Source organism: Eschrichtius robustus, chromosome 1 (assembly GCF_028021215.1).
Source record: "Eschrichtius robustus isolate mEscRob2 chromosome 1, mEscRob2.pri, whole genome shotgun sequence".
NCBI classification, from domain to species: domain Eukaryota; kingdom Metazoa; phylum Chordata; class Mammalia; order Artiodactyla; family Eschrichtiidae; genus Eschrichtius; species Eschrichtius robustus.
The window spans coordinates 169,357,983-169,384,954 of NC_090824.1; the positions used below are offsets into that span (position 1 = coordinate 169,357,983).

At 39.9% G+C, this 26,972-nt stretch overlaps 2 protein-coding genes across 3 annotated transcripts in view; both read right to left on the reverse strand.

Moving 5' to 3' along the window:
- ENTREP2 (endosomal transmembrane epsin interactor 2) overlaps positions 1-26,972 on the reverse strand; it is a 414,304-nt gene that overhangs the window by 93,674 nt on the left and 293,658 nt on the right. For both annotated transcript variants that reach the window (XM_068538154.1, XM_068538147.1), the window contains exon 3: positions 22,563-22,673. In XM_068538154.1, coding sequence (XP_068394255.1) covers positions 22,563-22,673 — 111 coding nt within the window. The remainder of the gene's footprint in view (positions 1-22,562; positions 22,674-26,972) is intronic.
- On the reverse strand, positions 24,862-26,368 carry NSMCE3 (NSE3 homolog, SMC5-SMC6 complex component). Its single transcript, XM_068538134.1, has one exon. The coding sequence runs from the start codon at positions 26,272-26,274 to the stop codon at positions 25,435-25,437; it is 840 nt and encodes a 279-aa protein (XP_068394235.1). The 5' UTR covers positions 26,275-26,368; the 3' UTR covers positions 24,862-25,434.

Consider the following 26,972-nt stretch of genomic DNA (forward strand, 5'->3'; position numbering starts at 1 on the left):
GTAGTTGTGGCTCGTGGGCTTAGTAGTTGTGGCTCCGGGGCTCTAGAGTGCAGGCTCAGTAGTTGTGGCGCACTGCCTTCGTTGCTCTGTGGCATGTGGGATCTTCTTGGACGAGGGCTCAAACCTGTGTCCCCTGCATTGGCAGGCGGATTCTTAACCACTGGACCACCAGGAATTCTATGTGTTCATTCCACTGTAATCTTCGATTTACTCATTTATTATCCACCATGAAAAGTGTTAGTGTAGAAAAAGAAACAAGTGGAAGTTGATATATAATTTGCTCCTTTTCTCTAGACTCCCATGTATTCTTGTGGTCTAAATTGGAATGCGTTTGTGAATTTCCTCTTAACAACCAGGTTTAGCCATACTTTAAACCAAAACATTTAATTTTCTTTCCTTTGTAACAACTTGAGAGGTGACGGGTTGGGGATGGAATGAAAATGTGGATAACTGCATAACCCTTTTTGAATGACAAATTCCTACAAAAACACTGGATGCCCGACTCAATTATAAACTGTAAAAATGATTTGCTATCCAAAGTAAGTAAATTTGGGACTGACCTATTGTTCTGAATCAACTCCATCACAGCTTCCTGAAGTTATCCATGAGTAATCGAGAGCTGGGAAAATCACTCTAAACAGTTTAAATAAAGGTCGAGATGATTTTTCCAAGTGCCTTAAATTACATGAGAAGTAACAACACAGAGGCAGGTGCACACACACAGAAAGGCATAAGCCCTGTGATGATGCCTGCTGTCGAGTAGCATCAAATACAAAACAAGTGTATGACCAGCATCCTGGGGCTGGTGGATTATGAGACTCTTGCTAATACTTTTGGCCTGACTCCAAGGACAACATTTGAGTAAAGGTGCAGTACACTTTTGCTATTTACATATGGGAGAAAAGATCTGCTTTTCTTTCATCACTCATTCAGCAACTATTTTTTCCTCCTTTCCCCCTCTCCTTCCTTCCTCCCTCCCTCTCTCCCTCTCTCCCTCTCTCCTTCCTTTCTCCCTCCCTCCCTCCTTTCTCCCTCCCTTCTTTCCTCCCTTTTTCCTTCCTTCCTCCCTTCCTTCCTTCCTCCCTTCCTTCCTTCCTCCCTTCCTTCCTTCCTCCCTTCCTCCCTCCCTCCCTCCCTCTCTCTCTCTCCCTCTCTCTGTCTCACACACACACAAAGGAACACGAGCAAAGGGGACAATAAAATAGCCTGGCTGGGGAGGGATGGAGTATGCAGGATGGGGGAAGTCACAAAAGATGAGGGTGTACAGGTAAAGAAAAAATGGTATGTTAACGGATGGACAAGAGGAAAATACATCAAATGAGAAAACTCCAGTACAGAGGTGTGCTGGTAAAAGTTTAACAACTGACTCTTCAGAACGAAACTGCATACATATGTGTACATATATAAACTAATTATAAATGTTAATAACACGAAGGATGTGTATCAAGCAATTAACAGTAACAAAAATACAAAAATCTACATCCTACACATCATTCTAAGTATACTCTACATACTTACACAACTACGCGTTATTCATCTAGAACTTCAGTGTGACTTGCTATTTCTTTTTTAAAAACAGCTTTATTGAGATACGTCACATATCATACAATTTACCCATTGAAAATGTACAATTAAATGGTGTTTAGTATATTCACAGATATGTGCAACCATCATCAGGGTCAATTTGAGATATTCATCACCTCGAAGAGAAACCCCATACCCTTTAACTATCATTCCCCTTCTCCCTTCCTCCAGCCCAAGACAATCATTAATATACTTTCTGTCTCTATAGAGTTTCTGGTTCTGGACTTTCATATGAAGAAAATCATACAAGATGTAACCTTTTAAGTCTGGGTACTTTCATGTAGCATAATATTTTCAAGGTTCACACGTGTTATAGCATGTATCAGTATTTCATTCTTTTTTTATGTCTGAAAATATTCTGTAGTATGGATAGACCACATTTTGCTCATCCATTCATCTGTTGATGGACATCTGGGTTGTTTCCACCTTTTGAGTAATATGAACAATGTGCAATAAACATTTATGTATTTATCCACATTTTTGTGTGGATATATGTTTTCATTTCTCTTAGGTATTTACCTAGGAATGGAACTGCTAGGTCATACAGTAACTCTACGTTTAATCACTGAGGAACTGCCAGACTCTTCCAAAGCAGCTGCACCATTTTACATTCCCACCAGCAATGCACGAGGGTTCTAATTTCTCCACATCCTCCCAACATTTGCTGTTATCTGACTCTTTGATCTTAACCATCCTAGTGGGTGTGAAGCAGTTTTGTGGTTTTGATTTGCTTTTCCCAGATGACTAATGATGTCAAGCATCTTTTCATGGGCTTGTTGGCCATTTGTATACTTCCTTGGAGAAAGGTCTGTTAGATCCTTTGCCCATTTAAAAATTTTTTTTTTTTAATTATTGAACGATAAAAAAGTTCTTTATATATTCTAGAAACATGTCCCTTATCAGGTACATGATTTGCAAATATTTTACCCCATTTTGTGGACTTTCTTTTCACTTTCTTGATAGTGTTCTTTGAAACACAAAATATTTAATTTTAGTGAAGTCTAATTCATCTATTTTTTTTCCTGATGCTTATGATGTCACATCTAAGGGCTCTCTGTAATCCAATATTATGAAGATTTACCCTTATGTTCACTTCTAAGAGTTTTAAAGTTTTAGCTCTTACATTTTAGGTCTTTGATCTAATTTAGTAAATTTTTGTATATGGTGTGTGGTAAGGGTCCAATTTCACTCTTTTGCATATATCTATCCAGTCTTCCCAGCACCGTATGTTGAAAAGACTATTTTCCCCACTGAATGCTCTTGGCACCCTTATTAAAAGTCAAACCATAAATGTTTGGGTTTATTTCTAGACTCTCAATTCTATTCCATTCATCTATATGTCTATCCTTAGGCCAGTACCACACTGTCTTGATTCCCATCGCTTTGCAGTGAGCTTTGAAGTCAAAAAGTGTGAGTCCTCCTATTTCTCTTCTTTTTCACGATTGTTTTGGCTATTCTGGGCCCCTTGCAATCCCATATGAATTTCAGAATTATCTTGTCAATTTCTACAAAAGACGTCAACTTAGATTCTGATGGGAATACCTTTGAATCAGCAGATCAGTTTGGGGAGTATTGTGATACAGACTGAATGTTTGTGTCCCCTCAAAATTTATATGCTGAAATCTAACCCCCAGTGTGATGGTATTAGGAGGTGGGGCCCTTGCGAGGTGATTAGGTCATGAGGGTGAAGCCCTCATGAATGGGATTAGTGTCCTTATAAAAGAGACCTCAGAGAACTCCCTTATCCTTTCCACCACGTGAGGACAAAGCAAGAAGATGGCCATCTATGAACAAGAAAGCAAGCTCTCACAAGACACCAAATCTGCCAGCATCTTCATCTTGGAATGCCCAGAAATAAATTTCTACTATTTATAAGCAACCCAGTCTATGGCATTCTGTTTTAGCAGCCCAAAGGGACTAAGGCAGTTAACAATGTTAAGCCTTCCAATCCATGAACATGGGATACTTCCCCAATTATTTAGATATTCTTTCAGCAATACTTTTGTTGTTTTCAGAGTATAAGTTTCGCATTTCTTTTGTTAAATTTATTACTAAATATTTTATTCTTTTTGATGCTATTGAAACTGAAATTTTCTTATTTTCATTTTCAGATTATTCATTGTTTGGGCTTAGAAATATAATAGATTTTTTGTGTTTTGATCTTGGCCCTGCAACCTTGCTAGCTTTATTAGTTCTAATAATGTTTTAGCAGATTCCTTAGGATTTTTATATACAAGATCATCTTATCTGTGAATTGGGGTAGTTTTACCTCTTCCTTTCCAATCTGGATGTGTTTGATTTCTTTTTCTTGCCTGGTCAGAACCTCCAGTACCATGTGAATAGAATTGGCAAGAATGGACCATCTTCTCTTGTTCCCAGTCTTAGACAGAAAGCATCCAGTCTTTCACCATTAAATATAATGTTAGCTGGGGTTTTTTCAGATATCTTTTGTCAGGTTAAGGGAGTTACCCTATATTCCTAGTTTGTTGAGTGTTTTCATCATGAAAGAGTATTGGATTTTGAAATTCCTTTTTCCGCACCTATTGGGATGATCATGTGATTTTTTTGCTTATATTCTATTGATATGACATATTACATTAATTGATTTTTGGATGTTAAGGCAACCTTGCATCCCTGGCATAAATCCCACTTGGTTATGATGTATAACTCTTTTTATATGTTGCCTGATTCAGCTTGTTAGTATTTGGTTGAGAATTTATACATCCATATTCATAAGAGGTATTGGTCTGTAGTTTTCTTTCCTTGTGGTGTCTTAGTCTGGTTTTAGTACAGAGTAGTACTGGCCTCACAAAATAAATTGAGAAGTGTTCCTTCCTCTTCTATATTTTTGGAAAAGATTGTGAATAATTGGTATTAATTATTCTGTAAATTTTTGGTAGAATTCATCTGTGAAACCATCTGGGCCTGTGCTACTCTTGGTGGGCAGTTTTTTCTCTTCACTTGTTATAGATCTACTCAGATTGTCTATTTCTTCTTGAGTCAATTTCAGTAGTTTGTGTTTTTCTAAAATGTGTCTATTTCATCTGTTATCTAATTTGTTGGTTTAACTGCTTATAGTATTTCTTTATAATTTTTTTTATATCTATAAGGTTGGTAGCCCCCCTTTAATTTCTGATTTTATTAATTTAAATCTTTCCTATTTTTTCTCAGTCAAGCTATCTAAAGTTTTGCCAGTTGATCTTTTCAAAGAACAAGCATTTGGTTTCATTGATTTTCACTATTGTTTTTCTATTCCCTATTTCATTAATTTCTGCTCAATCTTTATTATTTCCTTACTTCAACTTGCTTTAGGTTTAGTTTGCCCTTCTTTTTCCAGTGCTTTAAGTTGGAAGGTTATGTAGTGTTTTGATATCTTTCTTCTTTTTTAGTATAGGTATTTACAGTTATAAATTTCCCTCTAAGCACTGTGTTAGAGTGCATCCCATAAGTTTTGGTATATTATGCCTTAATTTTCATTCATATACAGGTATTTTCTGATTCCCTATTGATTTCTTCCTTGGCCGGATTATTAAGGAGTGTTACTTAATTTCCACATCTTTGTGAGTTTTCCAACTTATTTTGCTATTGGTTTTTAATTTCATTCCATTATAGTCAGAGAATATATTTTGCATTACTTCTGTCTTTTAAAATTTACTTAGGTCTGTTTTACAGCCAAGCATATGTTCTGTCCTGGAGAATGTTTCATATGTGCTTGAGAAGAATACAGTCTGTTGTTGTTGGGTGGAGTGTCCTATGGATGTCTGTTAGGTCTATAGTGTTGCTCAAGTCTTCTACTTTCTGGTTGATTTGATCTTCTATTTGTTCTATCCATTACTGAAGGTGTCGTATCAAAGTCTCCAGTTATTACTGTTGAATTGTACACTTCTCCCTTCACTGATGTCAATTTTTGCTTCATGTATTTTGGTGCTGTGTTATTTTGGCACATACATGTTTAAAACCATTATATCCTCCTGATGGGAAGAACTTTAAAAAAAATCATTTTAAAATGTACATCTTTATCTGTAGCAAAATTTTGACTACTTATTTCTTCAAAAATCATTATCCATTTTTATTATTCAAATAAATCAGCCCACGAATAAATGCTTGATTGGAATTTTTGTATAAGTTAACCAGTAAAGTGAAAGTAAAAAAACAAAGCTCTATCTTGGAACGTTACTCAAAATGAGCAACTTCTTTGCTTTTAGATAGTGGAAGAATATGTCTTCAATTTTTTTGTGCTATGTACAGTGTCATGGCTATGGCCCTCCTGGGTTCTTCGAAAAGCCCTTTGCTAATTCTTGTAGGAAAAAGGGCTGCACTCTGGCTCCCCCTGCCAGAAATCCCACATCAGACTTGAGAGGCACACAGGGGAGAGGCTGAGATCAAGCTCTTCAATCAGAAATGTAAACAGATAAGGAAGAAGGAGGTGGTGATGTGCTTTCCATCAAAACACCTGCCCAGGTGTCAGATCTCCTGAGGCCACCCTTTTTTTTTGGGGAGCTACATACCCCCACGAAGCCTAGGCAGAGACTAGAAGGATGTCCAATTAGTGGTCAGGTCACACTCACAGCAAGATAGCCCGGCTTTCCAAAAAACAAGAATAAATCACACTGTCCCTGCAATGTGATGCATCTATTTACAAAGGATTTAGGGTCAGGAAAACACGGGTGTGATCGTGGGCAAGCACAACATAAATCACATTATTGTTTGCTTACAGGGAAAGATACCTCTCCCAGTTACATGCTTGATGTGGCTGGAGAGGAAGAGCTCACATTTCCTACAAAACTGGACACTGTTTTCACATCCCTTTGTTGTGACACATAAGCTACGGCTTAGGTTCCTTGAGATTCTTCTCTACACAGGAAAGTGTTCCCCATGTAGCCAAAGATTGATTTTGACCAAGAAGAAACAAGACATATTCTTTACCTCCATCGTCCAGTGCGTCTCATCCTTTCCTCTTTTAACCATTAATTCTAAAGTGCTATGAAAAACAGAAATTTAATGATTTCCTAATGGTTAAGAGCAAGGTTAGAATCTGATGCCAGCACCTGCCAGCTGCATGACTTTGGAAAAGTTCCTTAACTCTCAAGGCCTCAGTTTCCTTACCTGTGAAGTGGGGATAAAATAGTACCTGTCTCTCAGTCATGGCTGTCAGTAAATGAACAAACGCATGTGATGTGCTCAGAGCAGTGCCTTGTACACAGCAAGTGCTCAAAGAAGTTTGCAATCCTCACCATCATCACCACGCAGCAGTTAGTATTAGTTTTGCATAAAAATATTAAAGAGCACATTTCCATCTCATGTTTGAACATATATCAAAATGAACTAAATATATAACTTTTATGAAATTTTCCACCTAAATTTCTAATTCTTGGCAATACGAAGTAGGACAAATATTTTAATTCACTCCATACTGAAACGAAGCAGGACCCTATGAGGCCTGTCCAGGGCCACCTCCCCCTCTGCCCAAATATCCTCCGCCTGCCTTTTGTCTGCAGAAGAACTTTTGGTCAAAGAATACATTTAATCAGAGAAGTGAGAAAATGCAGGAGCAAAGGAAAACAGTCAAACAAGACCAAATAATAATAGTTTAGTCATTAAGCAAAGTCAAGGACCTTTAGTTCCTCCTTAAGGGCTATAGATAATATTCTGAGCCATATCCTGTAAGCTGTCCTGTAGGTACTGAAACCCCCACCAGGTGGAAGAAGTTAACTACATGATAACCAGGCTGTAGCCATCACATAAGCTGCCACAATTCTGAGAACTGTCCTCAAGGAAATGGGAACAAGCCGACCCTGGAACTGAAGATTAACTGTACTGAAAACAATCAAGATGATGCTGGTCAGACCACTGATGACCAATTTCAAGATGACTGTCAGAGCTGCCTGTGCTCTTTCTGCATGTAGCCCCCTCCCTCAGCCTATAAAAGCTCTTGCCCCCTGATCAGCAGGGGGGAATTGGCCTTTGGACATGAGTCCCCTTCTCCCCCAGTTGCCAGCCTCCAAAATAAAGCAAACTTTCCTTTCCACCAACCTTGCCTCTCAAGTATTGGCTTTTGAGTGGTGAGCAGCCAGACCCAACTTTCGGTAACAATACTGCGGTGATGGAGGATATATTTGTTTCCTTTATAATAAAATTATTACCCAACTATATTAAAATTAAAAACAAGGACAAGAATGCATGTTCACTGTGGCCGTGCCTGTGACAACAAAACAATGGAGATGGCCTGACCGCCTCTCGGTGCAGGTAAATACAGTGACTATGGGGAACTACACGCAGCCGCCAGAAGAATGAGGGGCTCCCTGTATATACTTCCATGGTAATGTCTCAGATAATATGACTGAGCAGGGAAAACGCCACAGACAAAAGTATACAGTATAAGCATGTTTAAAAATAAAACTGTATGCTTGTGAATGTACATGCACACCCACATGTACGTAAACATATACGCATATAAGAGGGTCTGAACACAACTCATCCTAAAGGGATCACATGTGTGATGGGGAGTGGCAGGCAGACAGTGAGAGGGGAGACGTCCAGTTTTATTCCAATTCATGTATCACCTGCATCTTTTCCAATGAGAATCTATTAATCTGTTATTTCATATTAAAAAAAAAAGGAAACAACAACAAAAAAGCGCCTTTTCCGTTAAGACAATGTACTTATCAACACACGATGCATTATATTATATTGATCTGCATCTGAAAAGCATTGTTAGGCTTTCATTTTAAAAACACTGTAAGAGGGGCTTCCCTGGTGGCGCAGTGGTTGAGAATCTGCCTGCCAATGCAGGGGACACGGGTTCGAGCCCTGGTCTGGGAAGATCCCACATGCCGCGGAGCAACTGGGCCCGTGAGCCACAACTACTGAGCCTGAGCGTCTGGAGCCTCTGCTCCGCAACAAGAGAGGCCGCGATAGTGAGAGGCCCGCGCACCGCGATGAAGAGTGGCCCCCACTCGCCGCAACTGGAGAAAGCCCTCACACAGAAACGAAGACCCAACACAGCCAAAAATAAACATAATAAATAAATAATAAATAAAAAATTTAAAAAAAAACCAAAACACTGTAAGAATGTGAAAGTAAATCCCAAACTTCTGCAGGATGAATTGAAAGAATTAGGTCATAACTGAAAACAGATTTTTAAACAAATTTTTGATGCTGTGCAATATTTCATTGCACCAGCAGTCGTAAATTAAACAAAACATGATGAGGCATTTAAAAAGACACTTGAAAACCCATAATGGTTTTAATTGTCATTAACCTAAAACGGCATGTTTACTTAAAACCCCCAGGTAATTTTTTATCTTCCTCTGGGGCTCTTAGGAAAAGAACCGCTGGGATACACTCGCTGATTCACTCACAGGCCAGGATGGCACCCAGCCCTGGATGTGGCCTTGTTCCTTGTGGGGTTCTGCCAAGTAGGGAATGATGGGAAACGCCAGTACTCGGAGGAAAACTGACGGGATGCCAAGAGAACAACAGCAGCTGGGAGTCTTTCCGATAGGGGGATGGGGGGAGGCCCTTCCCTGGAGGTACTGACACCAGCTGGGACCTGGGACCCTTTGCTACAGTGCTTGCACCTGGACAAACGTCTCTTTGAGCAACAAAATATAAAGAAACTATATGGGACTAAAAATAATTGCATGCATGTGCAGCTGGGGCAAATTATGGACAACAAGATACAAAGAGACCAAAAAGCCCAATTGTCACTTCTGAAGAGCCGGGAGCAAAAGCCCATGTAAGGAGCCAGCTCACCAGCCTCTCAGGTAGCGAGTTAGCAATGGAACTTATTACTTGTTCTCCCTTCCCCTGCTGCAGCAGGGGCCCCAATAAAGCCTTGCCTGAATTTCTTGTCTGGCCTCTGATTGATTTTGATTAAGGAGGCCAAGAACCCTGGTCAATAACTGTACCACCTACTCTGGAATCTGGAGGATGGGAAGGAACCACCTGCAGGAGGCTGAGGCTAGGATCTGCCTGGGGTCAGATAGAGCCTGGGATTCCAATGGCTGGTGAGGCAGGGGTGCGGGAAGCTGGGGGGCAGGGAGCGGTGGGGGAGGGGCTTTACCATAGGAGGCTGAGGGGAGGGACGGGAGACTCCAGTGGAGGGTGAGCTGGGAGGAATGGGTGGAGGGATGCCAAGGGCACCCAGGAAGCTGGTGGCGGAAGGAGGAGGGGGGGGAGGCTGAGGGGAAGAAGGGAGGCTGGGAGGGAGGGGTCGGGAGGGGGCCACCAGGGAAGGCTGGCCAAGAGGGAGGAGCCATGACGGAGCACGGAGTACAGGCTACAAGGAGGGCGGCCCTGCATTCCATGTGCAATGGAACGGAAGCACACAACTAATTTATATTTAAGAAGCTCTCTCTCTCTGTGAAACCGAGTCTCCCTAAAACTGAGTTCCTCTGCCGAGTGTAGGATTAACCTCTCTTATCCCAAATGTTATTCCCTTTCTTCTCCTGAACCTGCTCCCCTCAAGACTGAGGAGTATCAAAGACAAGGGGATTGAAGTCGAGTACAAGCCCTGAGACGCTGTCCTTGAAGTAGAAGTCTTTGCTTTAGTCTCCCAGGCCTCCCCTGAGTCTCAAAGGGCTGCTCCAGTGACTGATTAGGACACGTGAGGATGGAGAAACAAAGAGTAGCTTTTGGGCCGGGAAACTGGGAACAATTTAGTCTATAAACCAGCCACACAGCAGAGTCCCCGAACTCCCAGTTCCCTGAAAGATACAGACACACATTCCTAAGCTGTTGTTACGGGAAGCAGTGGTTAAGAGTCTGCCTGCCAACACAGGGGACACGGGTTCAAGCCCTGGTCCGGGAAGATCCCACATGCCGCGGAGCAGCTAAGCCCGTGCACCACAGCTGCCAAGCCTGCGCTCTAGAGCCCACGAGCCACAACTACTGAAGCCCATGTGCCTACAGCCCGTGCTCTGCAGCAAGAGCCCACGGCAATGAGAAGCCCGCGCACTGCAACGAAGATCCAATGCAGCCAAAACTAAATAACAAAATATTAGCAATTCAATTGCAACATAATATGTATGCCTTAAATGTGCCTGGACCAAGGAAGGTCTATTTCTGTAACGCAAAGGTAGTTCAGCATTAGGAAGTCTATTAATGCAAATCACTACACTAATAAACTAAAGAGGAAAGCTGTATGATCATTTTTACAGATGTTGAAAAGACAGTGATAAAACTTACATGCATTCCTGATTTAAAAAAAAATCTTAGAAAGTCAGGCTAGGGAATTCCCCGGCAGTCCAGTGGTTAGGACTTGGTGCTTTCACTGCAGGAGCCTGGGTTCAATCCCTGGTAGGGGAACTAAAATCCCAAAAGCTATGTGGTGCGGCCAAAAAAAAAACTTAAAAAAAAAATAAAGTTAGTTTAAAAAAAAAAGTCAGGCTAGAAGGAAATGCCTTACGTTAATAAGGGCACCTCTGGGAAGCTGACAGTGAAAACTACACTGAATGGTGACCCATCATGTCAATCCTCTTCACTCTCCATCCTATAAAAGTCAGGAATAAAACAACGCTATAAAAAAGGGCTGTTGGGCTTCCCTGGTGGTGCAGTGGTTGGGAATTCGCCTGCCAATGCAGGGGACACGGGTTCGAGCCCTGGTCCGGGAAGATCCCACATGCGTGGAGCAACTAAGCCCGTGAGCCACAACTACTGAGCCTGCGCGTCTGGAGCCTGTGCTCCGCAACAAGAGAAGCCACTGCAATGAGAAGCCCACGCACCGCAGTGAAGGGTAGCCCCTGCTCACTGCAACTAGAGAAAGCCTGTACGCAGCAACAAAGACCCAACGCAGCCAAAGTAATAAAATAAATAAATATATTAAAGAAAAAAAAAAAGGGCTGTTATTAGTCACCCCTTTCCCCCGAAAATCCTCAACATGAATAAAGGGTAACATGGGGCCTAGGCTGGTCCAGATTCCCGTGGAAAAATGACCTGAAAGTTCTGTGCTATGTCACTGCTTTCTTGGAGACCACAGAGCATTGTGGAAATACCTTGCTTGTCCTGTGGAAGTGGGCCCTCAGGGGAGCTGTGTGCTGGCACGCAGGCCTTGGGTCTCTGTGAAAACAAAGATGCTCTAAAAACACCTGTTTGAAAACAGGCTTTGGCCTTGTGTCAGGTGCTCCCCAGGCACCTCTTCTGTGAGAGCAGGGCAGCCGCGGTGGGTGACAGGCAGATGGAGCTGCCGGGCCTTCTCCCTGCTGCGTCTCCTATCGTGTGTCCTTCTATGAAGCTCAGTCAGGGATTAGGTTAAAAGCCTAATGCTAAGTACGTCAGACAGAGAAAGACAAATACTGTATGATTTCACTTACATGTGGAATCTGTAAAACAAGACAAATGAACAAACATAAAACAAAAACAGAGTTATAGATACAGAGAACAAACAGGTGGTTCCCAGAGGCGAGGGGATGGGGGTACGAGAGAGATGAAGAGGTACAAACTTCCAGTTGCAAAATAAATGAGTCACAGGTATGAAATGTACAGTATGGGGAATACAGTCAATAATTATGTAATATCTTTGTATGGTGACAGATCGTAACTAGACTTATCTTGGTGATCATTTTTGAATGTATAGAAATATCAAATCACTGTGTTGTGTAACAGGAACTAACACAGTGTTGTAGGTCAATTATACCTTGAAAACAAACAAACTCATAGAAAAAGAGATCAGATTTTACAGAGGCAGGGGTGCGGGGAGGGGGAATCGGGTGAAGGTGGTCAAAGGGTACAAACTTCCAGTTATGAGATAAATGTAATGTACAATATGATACATATAAATAACACTGCTGTACGTTGTATATGAAAGTTGTTAAGATAGTAAATCCAAAGAGTTCTCATCACAAGGAAAAACATTTTTTTCTATCTTTTAAATTTTGTATCTATATGAGATGATGGATGTTCACGAAACTTATTGTGATGATCATTTCATGATGTAAGTCAAATTGTTATGCTGTATGGGGAAAGAAGCTAAAAAAAGAGTTGATATGTGTATATGTATAACTGATTCACTTGGCTGTACAGCAGAAACTAACACAACATTGTAAATCAATACTCCAAAGAGATGTAAGTCAAATTGTTATGCTGTATGGGGAAAGAAGCTAAAAAAAGAGTTGATATGTGTATATGTATAACTGATTCACTTGGCTGTACAGCAGAAACTAACACAACATTGTAAATCAATACTCCAAAGAAAAATTTTTTAAAAATCGTTATGCTGTACACCTGGGTACACTGCTGTATGTCAATTATATCTCAATAAAACTGGGGAAAAAAAGCTTATTGCATTACACGGTACTGAATGCCTATTGAAACCCATATCAATCAATGTAAAAAGTTAAGAAAAAAATACGCTCTATAAATATTCATAACGAAGGGAAAGAACCTTTATTTTCACAGCTTATGTGGCTGTCCACCTAGAAACTAAAAGATAATTTTGAAAAACTTTTAGAGTTAACAAAAAATTTCAACATACAAAATATACAAAAGTCAACAGCATTTTGGCTTCCGGAAAGATGGAGGAGATGTACTTTTCCTTATTCTTCTGAGTACAACTAAAAACACTGGACATTGTATATAAAACATACATTAAAGACTCCAAAAAGTAAAAAGAAGACAGACTGGTTATGGACTTCGGGACCCAGAGAAGGGCACAGTGGTGAGTTTCCTGAGTTTTTTGGTTTTGCTTCCTATATCCCAGACTTGGAGATGAAAACTCAGAGCCTCCCAAATTCCGTGGTGTTGAAGGAGTCCACGTGGGGAGCCTGGGCTTCCACCCACCCCCGGCAGTAAGGAGGCCCCCATTGCTCCCAGGTAAGGTGGAAAGTCAGGGCTTTCAGCACTGCCTGGCGGTGATGAGGCCATCTCCTCACCCCATGTCAGTACAAGCCACTTGGGGAGCAGTAGGGTCTACCTTTCCCAGCCAGAGAGGTATCAGTGGAGGCTTTCTGGAGAGCTGGAACTCCCACCTCCACGTAGGAGAAAATATTCAAGGTTTAGGGATAGGCAAAGAGTTCTTAGACTTGACACCAAAACCGTGATCCATAAAAGTATCAATTGATAAATAAGACTTCATCAAAATTTTTAAAATTTACCCTGCTGAAGACCCTATTAAGAGGATGAAAAGACAAACTACAGACTGGGATAAATATTTGCAAACCACATATTCAACAAAGGACTAGTATCTAGAATATAAAGAACTCTCAAACCTCAACAGAAAAAAAAAAAACGGAAAGAAAATAAGCAAAACACATGAACAGACATTTTACCAAAGAGGATATACAGATAGCAAAGAAGCACATGAAAAGATGTTTAACATCACTAGCTATCATGGAAACACAAATTAAAACTACATTAGGGCATCACTCTATGCTATGAGAATGACTAAAGTAAAAAAACAGTGACAACAGCAAATGCTGATGAAGATGCGGAGAAACCGGATCACTCGTACATCACTGGTGGGAATGCCAAAAGGTACGGACAACCTACAGAGCAGTTTGGCACCTACCATACAACCAGCAACTGCACTCCTGGGCATTTATCTCAAAGAACTGAAAATTGGTGTTCACACAGAAACCTGCACAGGAATGTTCATAGCAGCTTTATTCATAATAGTCAGAAGGTGGAATTCGTTCGGATGTCCTTCCACAGGTGAATGGTTAAACCGGTCCATCCAATCAGAGCAAAACTGCTCCATGGAATAAACAGCGAGAAACTATCAGCATGTGCAACAGCCTGGATAAATCTCCAGAGAATCATGCTGAGTGAAAATAGCCAGTTCCAAAAGCCTACAAATTGTACAATTCCACTTATATGACATTTTGGAAATTAAAAAAAAATAGAAATGGAGTGTTCTAGTGGACTAGCGATTGCCAGGCATTAAGGAGGGAGTGGGGGCAGAAAGGAAGTAACTGCGGCTATTAAAAAAGCAACAGGAGGGGCCTATAACGTGGTAGAAATGTTCTATGTCTTGACTGCATCACTGTCAATATCCCAGTACAATACTGTACGATACTTCGGCAAGATGTTACCATTGGGGAAAACTGGGTAAAAGCTACATAGATTTCTCTGTATTATTTCTGTGTGTGAATCTACAGTTATCTCAAAATGAAAAGTTTAATTAAAAAATCAATAGCTTACCTACATTATAGCAATAACCAATTATAAAATAGAGTGAAGAAAACTACCACTGACATTAGCATCAAAAACTACAAACCAACTAGGAATTAGTAGAAGATGTTTAAGCACTGTATGAAAAAGGCTAGAAGACTTCCCTGAAGGCTGGAAGAGACATAACCTGGTCCTAAATCAAAAGACTTAATATGATAAAGATCTCAATTCTTTCCCAATTTACCTCTACATTCAATTCTGCTTCTATTAAAAATAACTCCACCTCACTGATGACCAGGGGGAACAAATTAAAACATAGTGAGATGCAATTTTTCATCCTTCAGGTTGGCAAACATTTTCAATATTGGTGACATCTAATCTTGGCAAGGGTTGGACGTGCTCGTCTCCAGGGACCGCAGGCAGAAATGATCGTGAGTACAAACCTTTCTGGAAGGCAACAGCTGTCAACATTTTAATGCATTTACTCTTTGTGCCATCAATTCAACTTTTAGAAAGTATCCTTCATAGATAACACACAAACGTGTCTATAGATTTATGTATAAAACAATTAAATCCAGCATTATTTGTGACATAAGAAGAGACCACTTAAGGGCCCTGCAGTTGGGGACCTGTGAATTAGTGTGTAGAATTTGCATCCACAGAATATAATGCAGGAGTTAAAAGGATGGACTAGATCTGAGGCTATTTCTCTAATTTACATACAGAAATTTCCATAAGGGTACATGCTGACACGGGGGAGTTAAAAATTTTACACTTCTGTATTTTGGGAATTTTACAATGGATACATTTCTTTGGTACTTTAAGTTTTCAGATAAATAAAACAAATACATTTCTGGCCAAACTCATCAGGAAAGGAAGAGAAATATACAACAGTATGAAAACAAAAGAAATAAGAACATAATGTTACTATGGGTATTTTAAAAACAATTCAATGCATTACTTCATATTAAAATGTGAAAAGGCCAATACAAAGAAAAAATGTTAATTCTGACAATTGATATTGTCAAATGTGGCTCAAAAGCTGAGAAAGAAATAGAAAAAAATCTGGAAGAATAGAAATTTATGCCTAATAACTTTTTAAATAAAATAGTTCTAGGTCCAGAGAATGCCAAAAGGTACGGACAACTGGCATTTATGTGCCAGTATCCATCAAGGAACAGAAAATTCCTTAGATTGAAGTTTCTTAACTAATATTTATGAAATACGATAATCATGAAACAAAATAGGGTAGGAGGAAAATGAAAGCTTCAAATTAACTGCATTTATGAATACAGATGAAAAATCACAAATAAATCAGAAGATAGCATCTGGTAATATTTTAAAAGACTGTGAATCAAGGATAGAACCAGAGTCTGCTTCAACTAAAGGCTGTTGATACCAAGCTAGCTTAAAAACAAAAATACAAACAAAACCCCTTTTTATTTCAAAAAACTTGAGGAAGGAAGAGTGGCAGCAAGAAGTCAACTCCATATTGAGTAGTTAGGGTCTCCTTGGCCACTGTCACAATATTCTCCAGTAAATTCATACATACAGGATATTCATATACTTATATATCCGAATGGTAACCATCAAGGCTTGGACGTTACTGCTGTCATATAATATAAAATTCCACATTCTTTCAGGTTTCAAACAACTTCAAAATTGAAGTGTGGTTTCCCTAGCCTATTCATCTCCAAAATAAAGTACAACCACAAGAAAGCCCTTTGTAGCCAGCTTGATTAAGAAAGCAGATATGGATCAATTGCAAGTTTTCCATGGGTATTTTTGATTAGAATGTAGCTCCTTAATTCCCATGTGTGAGATATTCTATCCTGACTCCAAGAGACACATTAATCTCTGAGCAGAAAGTGGGAATAATTCAGTTCAACCCATATTATTTAATGCTTGCTGTGTCTAAGTCACATAAGGTATTTTAACGTGCAAAAAGTTTGTTTCTATGATAATTGTCACTCAGAGACATACATTATTTAACTTGAGGAAAGTAACAAAATATGTCTACCAAAATGTGTATTATATGGGATTCAGGTATCTAAATTTTCAGAAGGTAAAAATGATGATCAGAGAGGAAATTCCAGATTATTCAAAAATAATTTTAAAAGTTACATTATTTACTTTTAGAGGGCACACAGGGATTAGTTTTCATGACCTATTTCTATTTCCCTAATTGTATGCCTATTACGGTTTTCATATTTAATTTTTTTGTCATTTTCTACATTTGTTTCAAATGAATTTCTTCATAGAACTTAAAAACCACATAAAATTTAGTTTTATACTATGTGAAATTAGGCATAAGCCAAGTTCATTTTCACTGAGAAGAAGATATGTAATAGGGAAGAACAAACCTGACTCCTTATTAGATCTATTCCTTTAGCTCTAACCCTTGTGCTCTGTTGCCTGTACTTAGTCATGCTGGCTCTGCACCTTTTGTAAAAGAATGTTGCCTATAGCCTGAAATATACAGGATAGCCTATTCTCAGGACTCTGACCTTTAAGAGTCCATTCATATAGGGATAAAAAGTTGCAGAACAGAGAATAACATTTGTCTTGTTGGAGGTTTACAGGAACACTGTGACCTGACCTACATGGACAGCTGCAAGAACAAAGGATTCCTGCACCAAGAAGTCTGCAACCTCGCCCTTCCCTCACCTTGCCTTTAAAAATGCTTTGCTGAAACCCTTCCGGAAGTTCGGGGATTTGGGGGATACAAGCCACCGGGCTCTTTGCTTGGCCCTGCAATAAACCTTTCTCTGCTCCAAACTCTGATGTTTCAGTTTGTTTGGCCTCACTGTGTGTCGGGCACATGAACATGTGTTCAAGTAACAGATATACATTCAAAAAGTTTTTATACAAAATTTTTTTAACTATAGAGATTTCATTCCAGTTATGTTCCACGTAGCTTAATCCTGAGACTCTATCAATATAATCTACCATTCCAATAGATCAAAGTAAAAATATATGTAAACTTAACAGATCTCAAAAAACCTCTTTGATATTTAACCTCCATTTTATTTTTTAAGACTATCAGTAAAATATGAATCTTATCACCTTAACTTTATCACTTTAACATGACAAAATAGCTATCTGAAACCATCTCTCAGCATCATGCCTGACAGTGAATCGTTAGGGGCTTCTAGTTAAACTCAGGAACAGAAAGTGGATGATGAACTACCATTAATATCTAATGTTATTTTGATAGTTTTAGTCAAAGCAACTAGACAGGACAACAAGATATACAAATACTGTAAAGCAGGAGACAATTTAATCATTTCTTTTGACAAACTACAGGATCAAAGATTGAATCTGTACATTTAGTGGCATGTACAGTTAAATGTAAATAAGAAAAAAATTCCTGGGAGTCTTACATACTATTTGTAGCCTCTTACAATGTAAAATAATAATTTAAAAAATGCACTCACCAGAGCAAGAAGATATTTAAAATACATAGCACTAAACTTAAAAAGAAATATGGAAACAATGTACATGGCTTAATTAAGAATACCTTATTGCTAAACATCACCTGAGTCCTCAGCAAGTCATAACCTTTTTGCTGGTGGAGGGTTTGAAATATTGTGAGAATTACCAAAATGTGACAAAGAAACACAAAGTGAGCAAATCCTGTTGGAAAAGTGGTGCTGATAATAAAGTATTATGAAAAAGACTGCGAAAAAAAAAAAAAAGAAATATGGAAGGTCCATGTGTACATTTTCAAAAAATAAGTTTTATGATATTTATAGCAAAATAAATGTCAGATCTATGAAATATATAGATATGAAACCCTAAAATACTGGGGAAAACTGGGAAAATTATTTATAGAGTGGGAAAATCTTTTCTAGGCAAAACATATAAGCCAGAAGCATAAGAGTAAAACTGTAAAGATGGACAAAATCAATTTGAGTATACAAAATTTCAGCACAGAAAGAATACTATTAAAAAAGTCAAAAAATGAATAACAAACTATGAAAAATATATATCTGCAACACATACAACGATGGTCAATATCCTTAATACAGGAAATGCATTTATAAATCAGTTATGAAAAATAACCTAACAGAAAAATAGGCAACAAACATAAATTGGCAATTAGCAGTTAAAGAAATATAAATAACTTATAAACAAATGTAAAAGATGATCAGTTTCACTTTTAATTACAGAAATGTAAATTACATAATAAGAGCTTACATTTTCATCAGATTGACAAAGACAAAGTAATTCTGATGACACACAAAAGTTTGTGTGGGTTTGGGCAAATGGGCACAGTCATACACTATTGGCAAAACTCTGGTGCCCCATCTTTGAAGGGAAGTTTAGGAACAACATCCTAAATGTAAAGTGCACACTTATGCTTTCACTGAAAGGACGCTCTTAGTAATTTCTTCTCGATATCTATTTGCACGTTCCTCTCTTGTTTGCCCCAATACCCTCCTCACTTGGACCAGCTGCCACAGCAGGAGCAAAAGCCACTCAGTATTTGTTGAGTTATGAATGTGCACAAAGGGTCATCTTCTCTGCCATGTTTATTTTAGCAAAAGACTAGAAACATCCCTAACTGATCCTTCATTAAGTGGTGGTTAAACAAATTATCATCCATCTATCCATCCATCCATCCATCCGTCTGTCTATCCATCCATCCATCCATCCGTCCATCCATCCATCTGCCCAGGGCTCTCTATTTAACAGCTGGAAAGGGCTCCAAGGGGTGATGTACAAATGTCACCAAGCTACAGGGTTGGCTGACAAAAGGGATGTGAATAACGGTAGGCAGAAGAGACATGTGTGTAAGAATGGTAACACAACACTAATATGCACAGAAAATATCTGGCTACCAAAAACTTTCTGAAGGGGATGCTAGGAGTGTGGAATTGAAAAGAGACCTCATAATTGTAATAATTTATATGTAATAAATTATTATATATAATAAAAATTAGTTAAGGAAAAAGACACACAGATATGGAAATGTACTAGATACACTAAAGAAAAACAAAAACTGCACTGAAGGATTTATAAAAATAATTTGGATAAAACCAAAGCATGCACAATGTGCCCGAAAGGGAAAACATGATGTTGTGAGCGTGTCCATTCTCCACCAAATTAATCTATAATTTTAATATGATTCCAATTCAAATTTCAAATTGATTCCTTTGAGTCTTGAAAAAAAAATTTCAAAACTCATCTGGAAGACTAAACTTTTAAAAACAGGCAAGAACTTTTTTAAGATGTAGATTAAAGTCTGGGATGGGAGTGGGGTAGGGCTTGCCCTACCAGTTATAAAAATATAGAGTTAAGGTAATAAAAGTGGTGCTGTTCTGTGTATAGCACAGGGGATATAGCCAATATTTTATAATAACTGCAAATGGAGTATAATCTGTAAAAACATTGAATCATTATGTTGTATAGCTGAAACTAATATAATATCGTAAATCAAGTATACTTCAATTTCTTAAAAGGTAGTATTGTTCTGGAATATGAATAAACAGACATGGGAATGGGACAGGATGAAAAGTCCAGAGATAGGCAAATAGTCACATCTGTATGTGTGTGTGCATACCTATGATAATGCTGTCAGAGTAGATACCAGCTCTCTTTTTGACTATCCAGCATACACTCCTGCCTTCCTTCCCTCAACCCTTCCTAACAGTACCTTAGTTTGGGGGATTATCTCTTGGATTCCACTGGAGGGACAGCTAAGCAGATTTTTTCTTACCCTGGCCAATCAAAATGCTCCCTCCCTGGACTCTGACTCTAGGGCCAACGGACAAAGAGGTTAAGAACCACGGGAATTGTTCACTCCTGCAGAACTGCATCCTGAGGAGTTCAGGGTTCCCGCTGCAGACCCCCCCTCTGAGTCAAGCTTTTGCAGCCACAGAAGCTCTTTTGGAACCAGCCAGTTTCCAGGCTTAATCTCTAACCCCTTGGATATTCAATAGGTCCCACCATCTCTCTAATAAATGGCCTTTGGCTTTGTCAGTTTTTGTAACTTGCTACCAAAGGACTCAATGTTCAGGTGGCATTTCATATCATCAGGGAAATATTAGGTTACTCAGGAAATAGTTTTAGGAAAGCTAGCTACCCATTTTAGAGGAAAAGGTTAAATTCATCAAATAAATTCCAGGATATTAAAGAGTTAATTATAAAAAAAATAAAAGCACACCAGGGGAAATTATTGGGGTAACGTGATCTTAGGAGGGAAAAGGTCTTTTTATTCGTTCCAAGGTAAGACCACAAAGGAAAACTTTAACAGCTTTGAATACACAAAAATTAAAAATTTTTCTATGTGAAAAAATAAAATTAAAGGGCAAATAACAATCCAGAAATATATCTGACCATATAAGCTGCAGGACTCAAAACCAGAAGATAGAAAGAGCTCTTGCAAATAAATAACTGTTAAATCTAAAAATGGGTAAAGGTCCCAGTCAAATCACAGAAGAAAAAGAAATATAAATGGTGCATATATAAATATATAAAATATATGTTATATGTAAATATAAAATTGCATATAATTATATAATTACATCTTTCCCCTCCTTTCATGCAGCATACAGTATAGGGAAACAGGGTCTGAGATTAATACCAGGAGAAGTCAACCTTTCAAGACTGGGCACTTGTCTTTCTTTTGGATCTGGACCTCCAGGCACTGTCATTTCTTGTCACCCCAGTCACTGTCTTGGAAAATTGGAATCAGAGAAAAAAATGGCTAATCCTGTGTAGGTTGCCAGATTTTACCATATTCACCACATTTAGTACTTAGGAAAAGAGAGGCTACCAAGTTACGAACAGAAGTTAGCAAGTCGCCCTTTCTGATGGTGATGGGGCTCCAGGTTGTGTCAGTTCTTGGTAGTCCTGGGGAAATGCTGCACTACAGCGAGGATACTCTGTGTACATCATATTGGAATGAAATATGATCAGTGTGAGCTCGCCGACACTGAAGAGAAAATAACAAGACTAAGCTCTCAGTTTTGGGGACTCAGTAGGTGCTTCAGCACTCAGCCTGCACCTTACACTAGACTTGCTGGCCTTGGTAGATGAGGAATGTAAAGGGCAGCAGCTCCCCTTTGAACCCGATGGCATGGCCACTAGAAATGTAGGCACTGACCTGCTACAGAAAAGCTTCGGGTAGTTCAGCATAGCCCCTGACCTCTCAGAAATCACGGCCACAGGTTGGCAAGTACATGGGCAGCTATGAGGGGCATGGCTCTAAAGGGTGGCCTTGTGCCTTCTCTAAGTTAAAGAAAAAAACGCCAGCACCCCCATACCCAGCAGCCAGGGTCACATCAGGGGTCACACTGCACCTGTACTGAATGTCATGGGATGCACTCTGATTTCTGCACCAGCCACACGCACGTGTTACCGAAGCAGGAGCCAAGTTATGATAAGGAATGATGATTACATTCAACAAACCAAAATGACCCCCTACCATGTCCATAGCACACCATCTACGGTTTTCCTAGATTGAAAAGATAGTTCTCTTTTTTAACTGAAAAATGAGAACTAAATTGTTCGGATGCACTCATTATCAAGCTTCTATGTATCTCGGCACTTAAAATCGATTTATAAAATTGATTTTTAAAAATTCAGTGGAGACAAAAATCAATGCTACAAATATTAAAATAAAATCGTTACTAAAGACATTTATTTTAAAAAAGCATTACACTAATATACTATTAGTAACTGACTTATGAGTAGAACCAGTTTTAATTTGGGAGAATTTTTAAAAATGAATCAACGTTAATTCCTTAAACAACACTAAAACATCAGAATAAATCCAAGGATACAATAAAATTATTTTTGAAATCACTTTCATTCAAAATCAGAGCCTATGCCCTTTATCAAAAGGTCTGCATTTCATTACTCACCAACTGACAGCCTTCTAGGGAGTTGACTAGCTGAGCGTTCTGACAGGAGAGAATTGAACCAGCCAAATTCAGCATTACACATACTGCAGAGAGCAGCATGAAAAAGGTTATCTGGAAACAAACCAAACAAGAAATTGATTATTCACTTGGAGAGACTCGAAGGAAAAATTATTTGGCTTTCAAAAAGCTTTCAGATGATCCAGTAATTACATGAATAACATTTCTATGTTTTCAAGGAAAGTATTATTTATTAAAATTTCAAATTCATATTACCTTAAATCAAATAAAAAAGGTAAAAGTCTCTGAAAAGCCATAGCCAGCAGCCATGATTTTATTTGAAATATATTGTAAAATATTTTAGAAGCTAAACTTGAAAATATTATGCATTCTACAGTCTCAAAATAGTGTTATATAGTCTCAGAAATAACAAGTAATAAATTACTTAAAAAAATCAAGTGAAAGAAGTTTATTTATTAGAATGCCTTTAAGTTTATTTCTTTTTTGTTATGGAAAATATCATACATATGCAAAACCAGAGAAAACAGTGTAACAACGCCCCACATACCCATCTCCCAGCCTGTAAATGTACTCCATATTTATTGAAAAAAATCTGCATGTAAGTGGACCATGCAGTTCAAACCTGTGTTGTTCAAGGGTCAACTGTATATATTATTCATATATTAAACATTATATTGTATTAACTAGACAATGGCACAATAGCCACAAACTCTTGACACCTCTGGGAAGGATGAAAAGAAACAAGGGCTTGGTCTGGTCTGTAATGTTTTCTACTTTAAAATTTGAAACAAAATGGTAATCCACTGATGGTAAATTGTTAACATCTCTACAAGAAAAGTGTGGGGAAAACATGTGCCTCAGATATAACTGACACTGCATAGTGCGTAATGATATTTTCCGCCCCGTACAGATGAAAATCCCAGCATTAGAACACCCCAGAGGGGAAAGCGGTCATTGAGTAAGCAGAATGCTTAGCCAGAAGGTAATTCATCCACTGAAATAAATGCAAACCAAGAACAAATGCTTTTAAGGACCAACTATATTCACTGATAAAATAAATGCAAATTCCAGTTCAACAGAATAAAGTAAAACCGTCATCTAACCCATTGCTCCACACCACCACATACCCACCAGATTCTTCTAGATGACTCTAGTCCAGGGGTTGATCAATCCACATTTTTCTTTTTTTAAGTATTCACCTCATTTCATGGTTAATTTGCAGTACCTTCCCCCCAAACAATCATACTTATTCACCGGCTGAATAATTATCTGTTGAACCTCTGTATATAAACCGCATTTTGCCAGAGGCTATGGAGAGATAACAGTGAAAGGCCACTATACCGGCTTTTCTTCAGGCTCATTTAATCCATACAACAAACTATGATATAGTTATTGTTTTTCCCATTTTACACATAAAGAAATTGAGATTGAGAGAGCTTAAAACCTATGCCAAATCACCATGTTGACACAGCATGAGTTCTAATTTGAATTCAGTCTGTCAGACAACTTCGAAACCCCATACACTATTCACTACACTACAGAGACCTCTCCAAGCTGGGGTAGATCTTACTTTCTGCTCTTACTGTTTACGTGGGCTCTACTCACCATATACCATGAGTTATGTTTTTCCATAAAACCATACAACAGAGTCAGACTAGAAGAATACTGTCATATTTCTGAACCAGTAATTCCAATTCGAGGAATGATTTAGAACAAGATAATGAAAGAAAACCTTAAAAAAAATTTTTTTAACTGCTCCAGACCAAGAATAAACAAATTTTAAGGAACAAAGTAACAACTAAAATCCCCCACAGCCCCGGACTGTGCCAAGATCTCTAAGTATACTTCCCTATCTAATTATCACACTACCACACACAATAACATGCATCATCAACACATTTTACAGGTGAGGAAAGGTCTGTATACAACCTAACCTGCTTAAATTCCTACAGCCAGTTATGCAGAGGGAGGCTCCGAACCCACGTAGTCTGATTCTCAAGTAGGTATGGTTAATCATTAACACTTTTCTGTGACCCACAGAAAGAAATGTATTTTACATCATGATCCAATATGCACACACACATAAAAATAGAGCAACTTCCACAAAACACTATTTACCTGAATGATACGTGGTAAACATTATTTTTCTTTTTTTGTTAAGATTCAGTTTTTCAGTCATGAAATCTTCTCATGACTTATGGTTAAAATAAGTGCACAATGCTTACCTGCTTCAAAAACAGTGTTTATTATAACTATAGTAGCAAAAAAACCAAAACAAAAAAAAAAACAGAAAAAAAAGGAACTAAATGGTCAGCCACACAAAAAATTATCTGGAAAAAATACAATGCATACATTGCTTAGAATGACTCATAACACTTATACACATGGAATATATATTTTTAAAATAGCTGTGCTAAGATAAATAGAGATATAGGCAGTTACATTTTAGTTTTCAATTTATAGACTTTTATTTTTCCTTACAGAGTTGGGTAGTCCAGAGGCCAGACAAGAGCCACTTCGCTTTGTTTCCTTGGCATGAAAGCAACTTATTGACGTGTTCTTTCTTTTAAATGTCTATTTCCATAACATGGTACAAAACTTTCCAATTCGCTTTATAAAGCTAGCAAGATTTTTATACCAATAAAAACAAATACAGACAGTAAGACAAACCAAAAGAAATCATCCCTTAATATTTTTATAAATGAAAATTCGGAACCAAAGTGACTTATAACATCACAAGAAGAAAAGATTGCAAACACATCCTAAAACTACTACACACATTTAAGGGTTACAGCAAGATGCTTCCTCCCACCCCCAGCCCTTCCCCGGGGTCTCTCCGAGTCTGTCTCAGGTTTCAAGAGGAAGGGGCTGGGGTTGGGGCCGCAACCCCGGTCTGGGGTCTGGCCCTGGCCTCCTCCTCCGCCAAAGCCTCACAGTACTGCGCCGGCCAGTCCTTGGGATCCTGATTGTGGACTTTGGCCACGAACTTGAGCACCTTCATCTTGCTGGTCTCCAGGTTGGTGCGCGGGCCCCACTGGAGCTCGTAGTCCACGGGGTCCGTGTGCGGGATGCGCCGGTACTCCAAGTACCGCTGCCGCACGAAGTCCTCGGTGATGAGCTTCTTCGGGTCCCCGAAGATGAGGTGCTTCTTGGTGGGGTGCACCCCGAGTCGCCGCAGGAAGTCCCAGACCTCGGTCTCTTTGATGCTGTTGCCCTTCATGAAGATGAGCCCCAGCACGATCATGAGCAGCCCGGTGGTGGGCGTGCCCTGGTCGCCGCGCATCTCCGCGTCCTCCTCCACCGGCTCCAGCGTGTTGACCAGGATGTAGGTGTTGCTCCGGGGCTCCAGCTCCACCAGCCGGTACCCGAACACGTACTCCAGGCGCTCGGCCGCCCGCCGCAGCAGCTCGGGGAGCACGTCCTTGTAGTCCCCGACCACGTGCCGCAGGATGTCGGTGCGACGGATCGGGATCTTCCTCTGGTCCTTGATCAGCAGGAACTGCACCAGCTCCGCCACCTTCAGCTCCAGCTGCTTCTGCGACCGCGGCCCCGGCGCTGAGGGAGCCTCGGCCCGCCGGCCGCCCTGCGACGCGGCGCCGCCCGGCCCGCGGGACGTGCTCGGGGCCTCCTCGCCGCCGCCGCCCCGCTCGGCCTGGGCACCGGCGCGGCCCCGGCTCTTCGGCTTTAACGACATGTCGCGGCGGCGGGACCCGCGCGAAGCGGACACCCCGTAACTAGCGGCTGCGGGGATTTAGGGTCTGCACGCAGCTCCTCCTGGCGGCCCTGGGCGGGGCCGGAGGGGGCGCGGTTGCGTCACAGAGGCTGCGCGCTGCGTCAGGGGGCTGCGCGCTACGTCATCGAGGCCGCGCCGTGTCTGGGGTCGGTCTGGCTCGGCCGGCGGTCGCGCGGTGGCGGCGTCTCCGCGCAACCCTGCTGGTGCCAGCCGTGTGTTTTATTAGAATTAAGTGGCGTCCTTACCAAACCCTGAAGATAGAGAACAGGAAGCAAAGGTCCTGAGCGAGTGTGCGGCTCACCTTATAGACCGCACAGCTCAGGCCAGATCCGTAGAAAGTGAGTATCGAGAGCTCTGAAATCGGGACTGTTTGTAGGTGGAGGAGACTCCCAGGAAGAATGTGGGAGAAAAATAAGGCGAAGAGCGTGGAAGGGAAGTAAAAGCATTTCTTTCCGCACAAAACTAGGCATTAAAAGGATAAAAGACCCTGAGCACTAGTTTGCCGTCGCCAGTCCCCCCCCTAACCATTTCCCACCAGTTACTTTCTCTAAAGCCCCTGAGTCTGTTCAGAAAGAATGGTAAAGGCAGCCTTGCCTCGCAAGCAGGGCTTTCCCCATCTTTTCACCATTTTAGCGTTGATACTCTGTGCATAATAAACT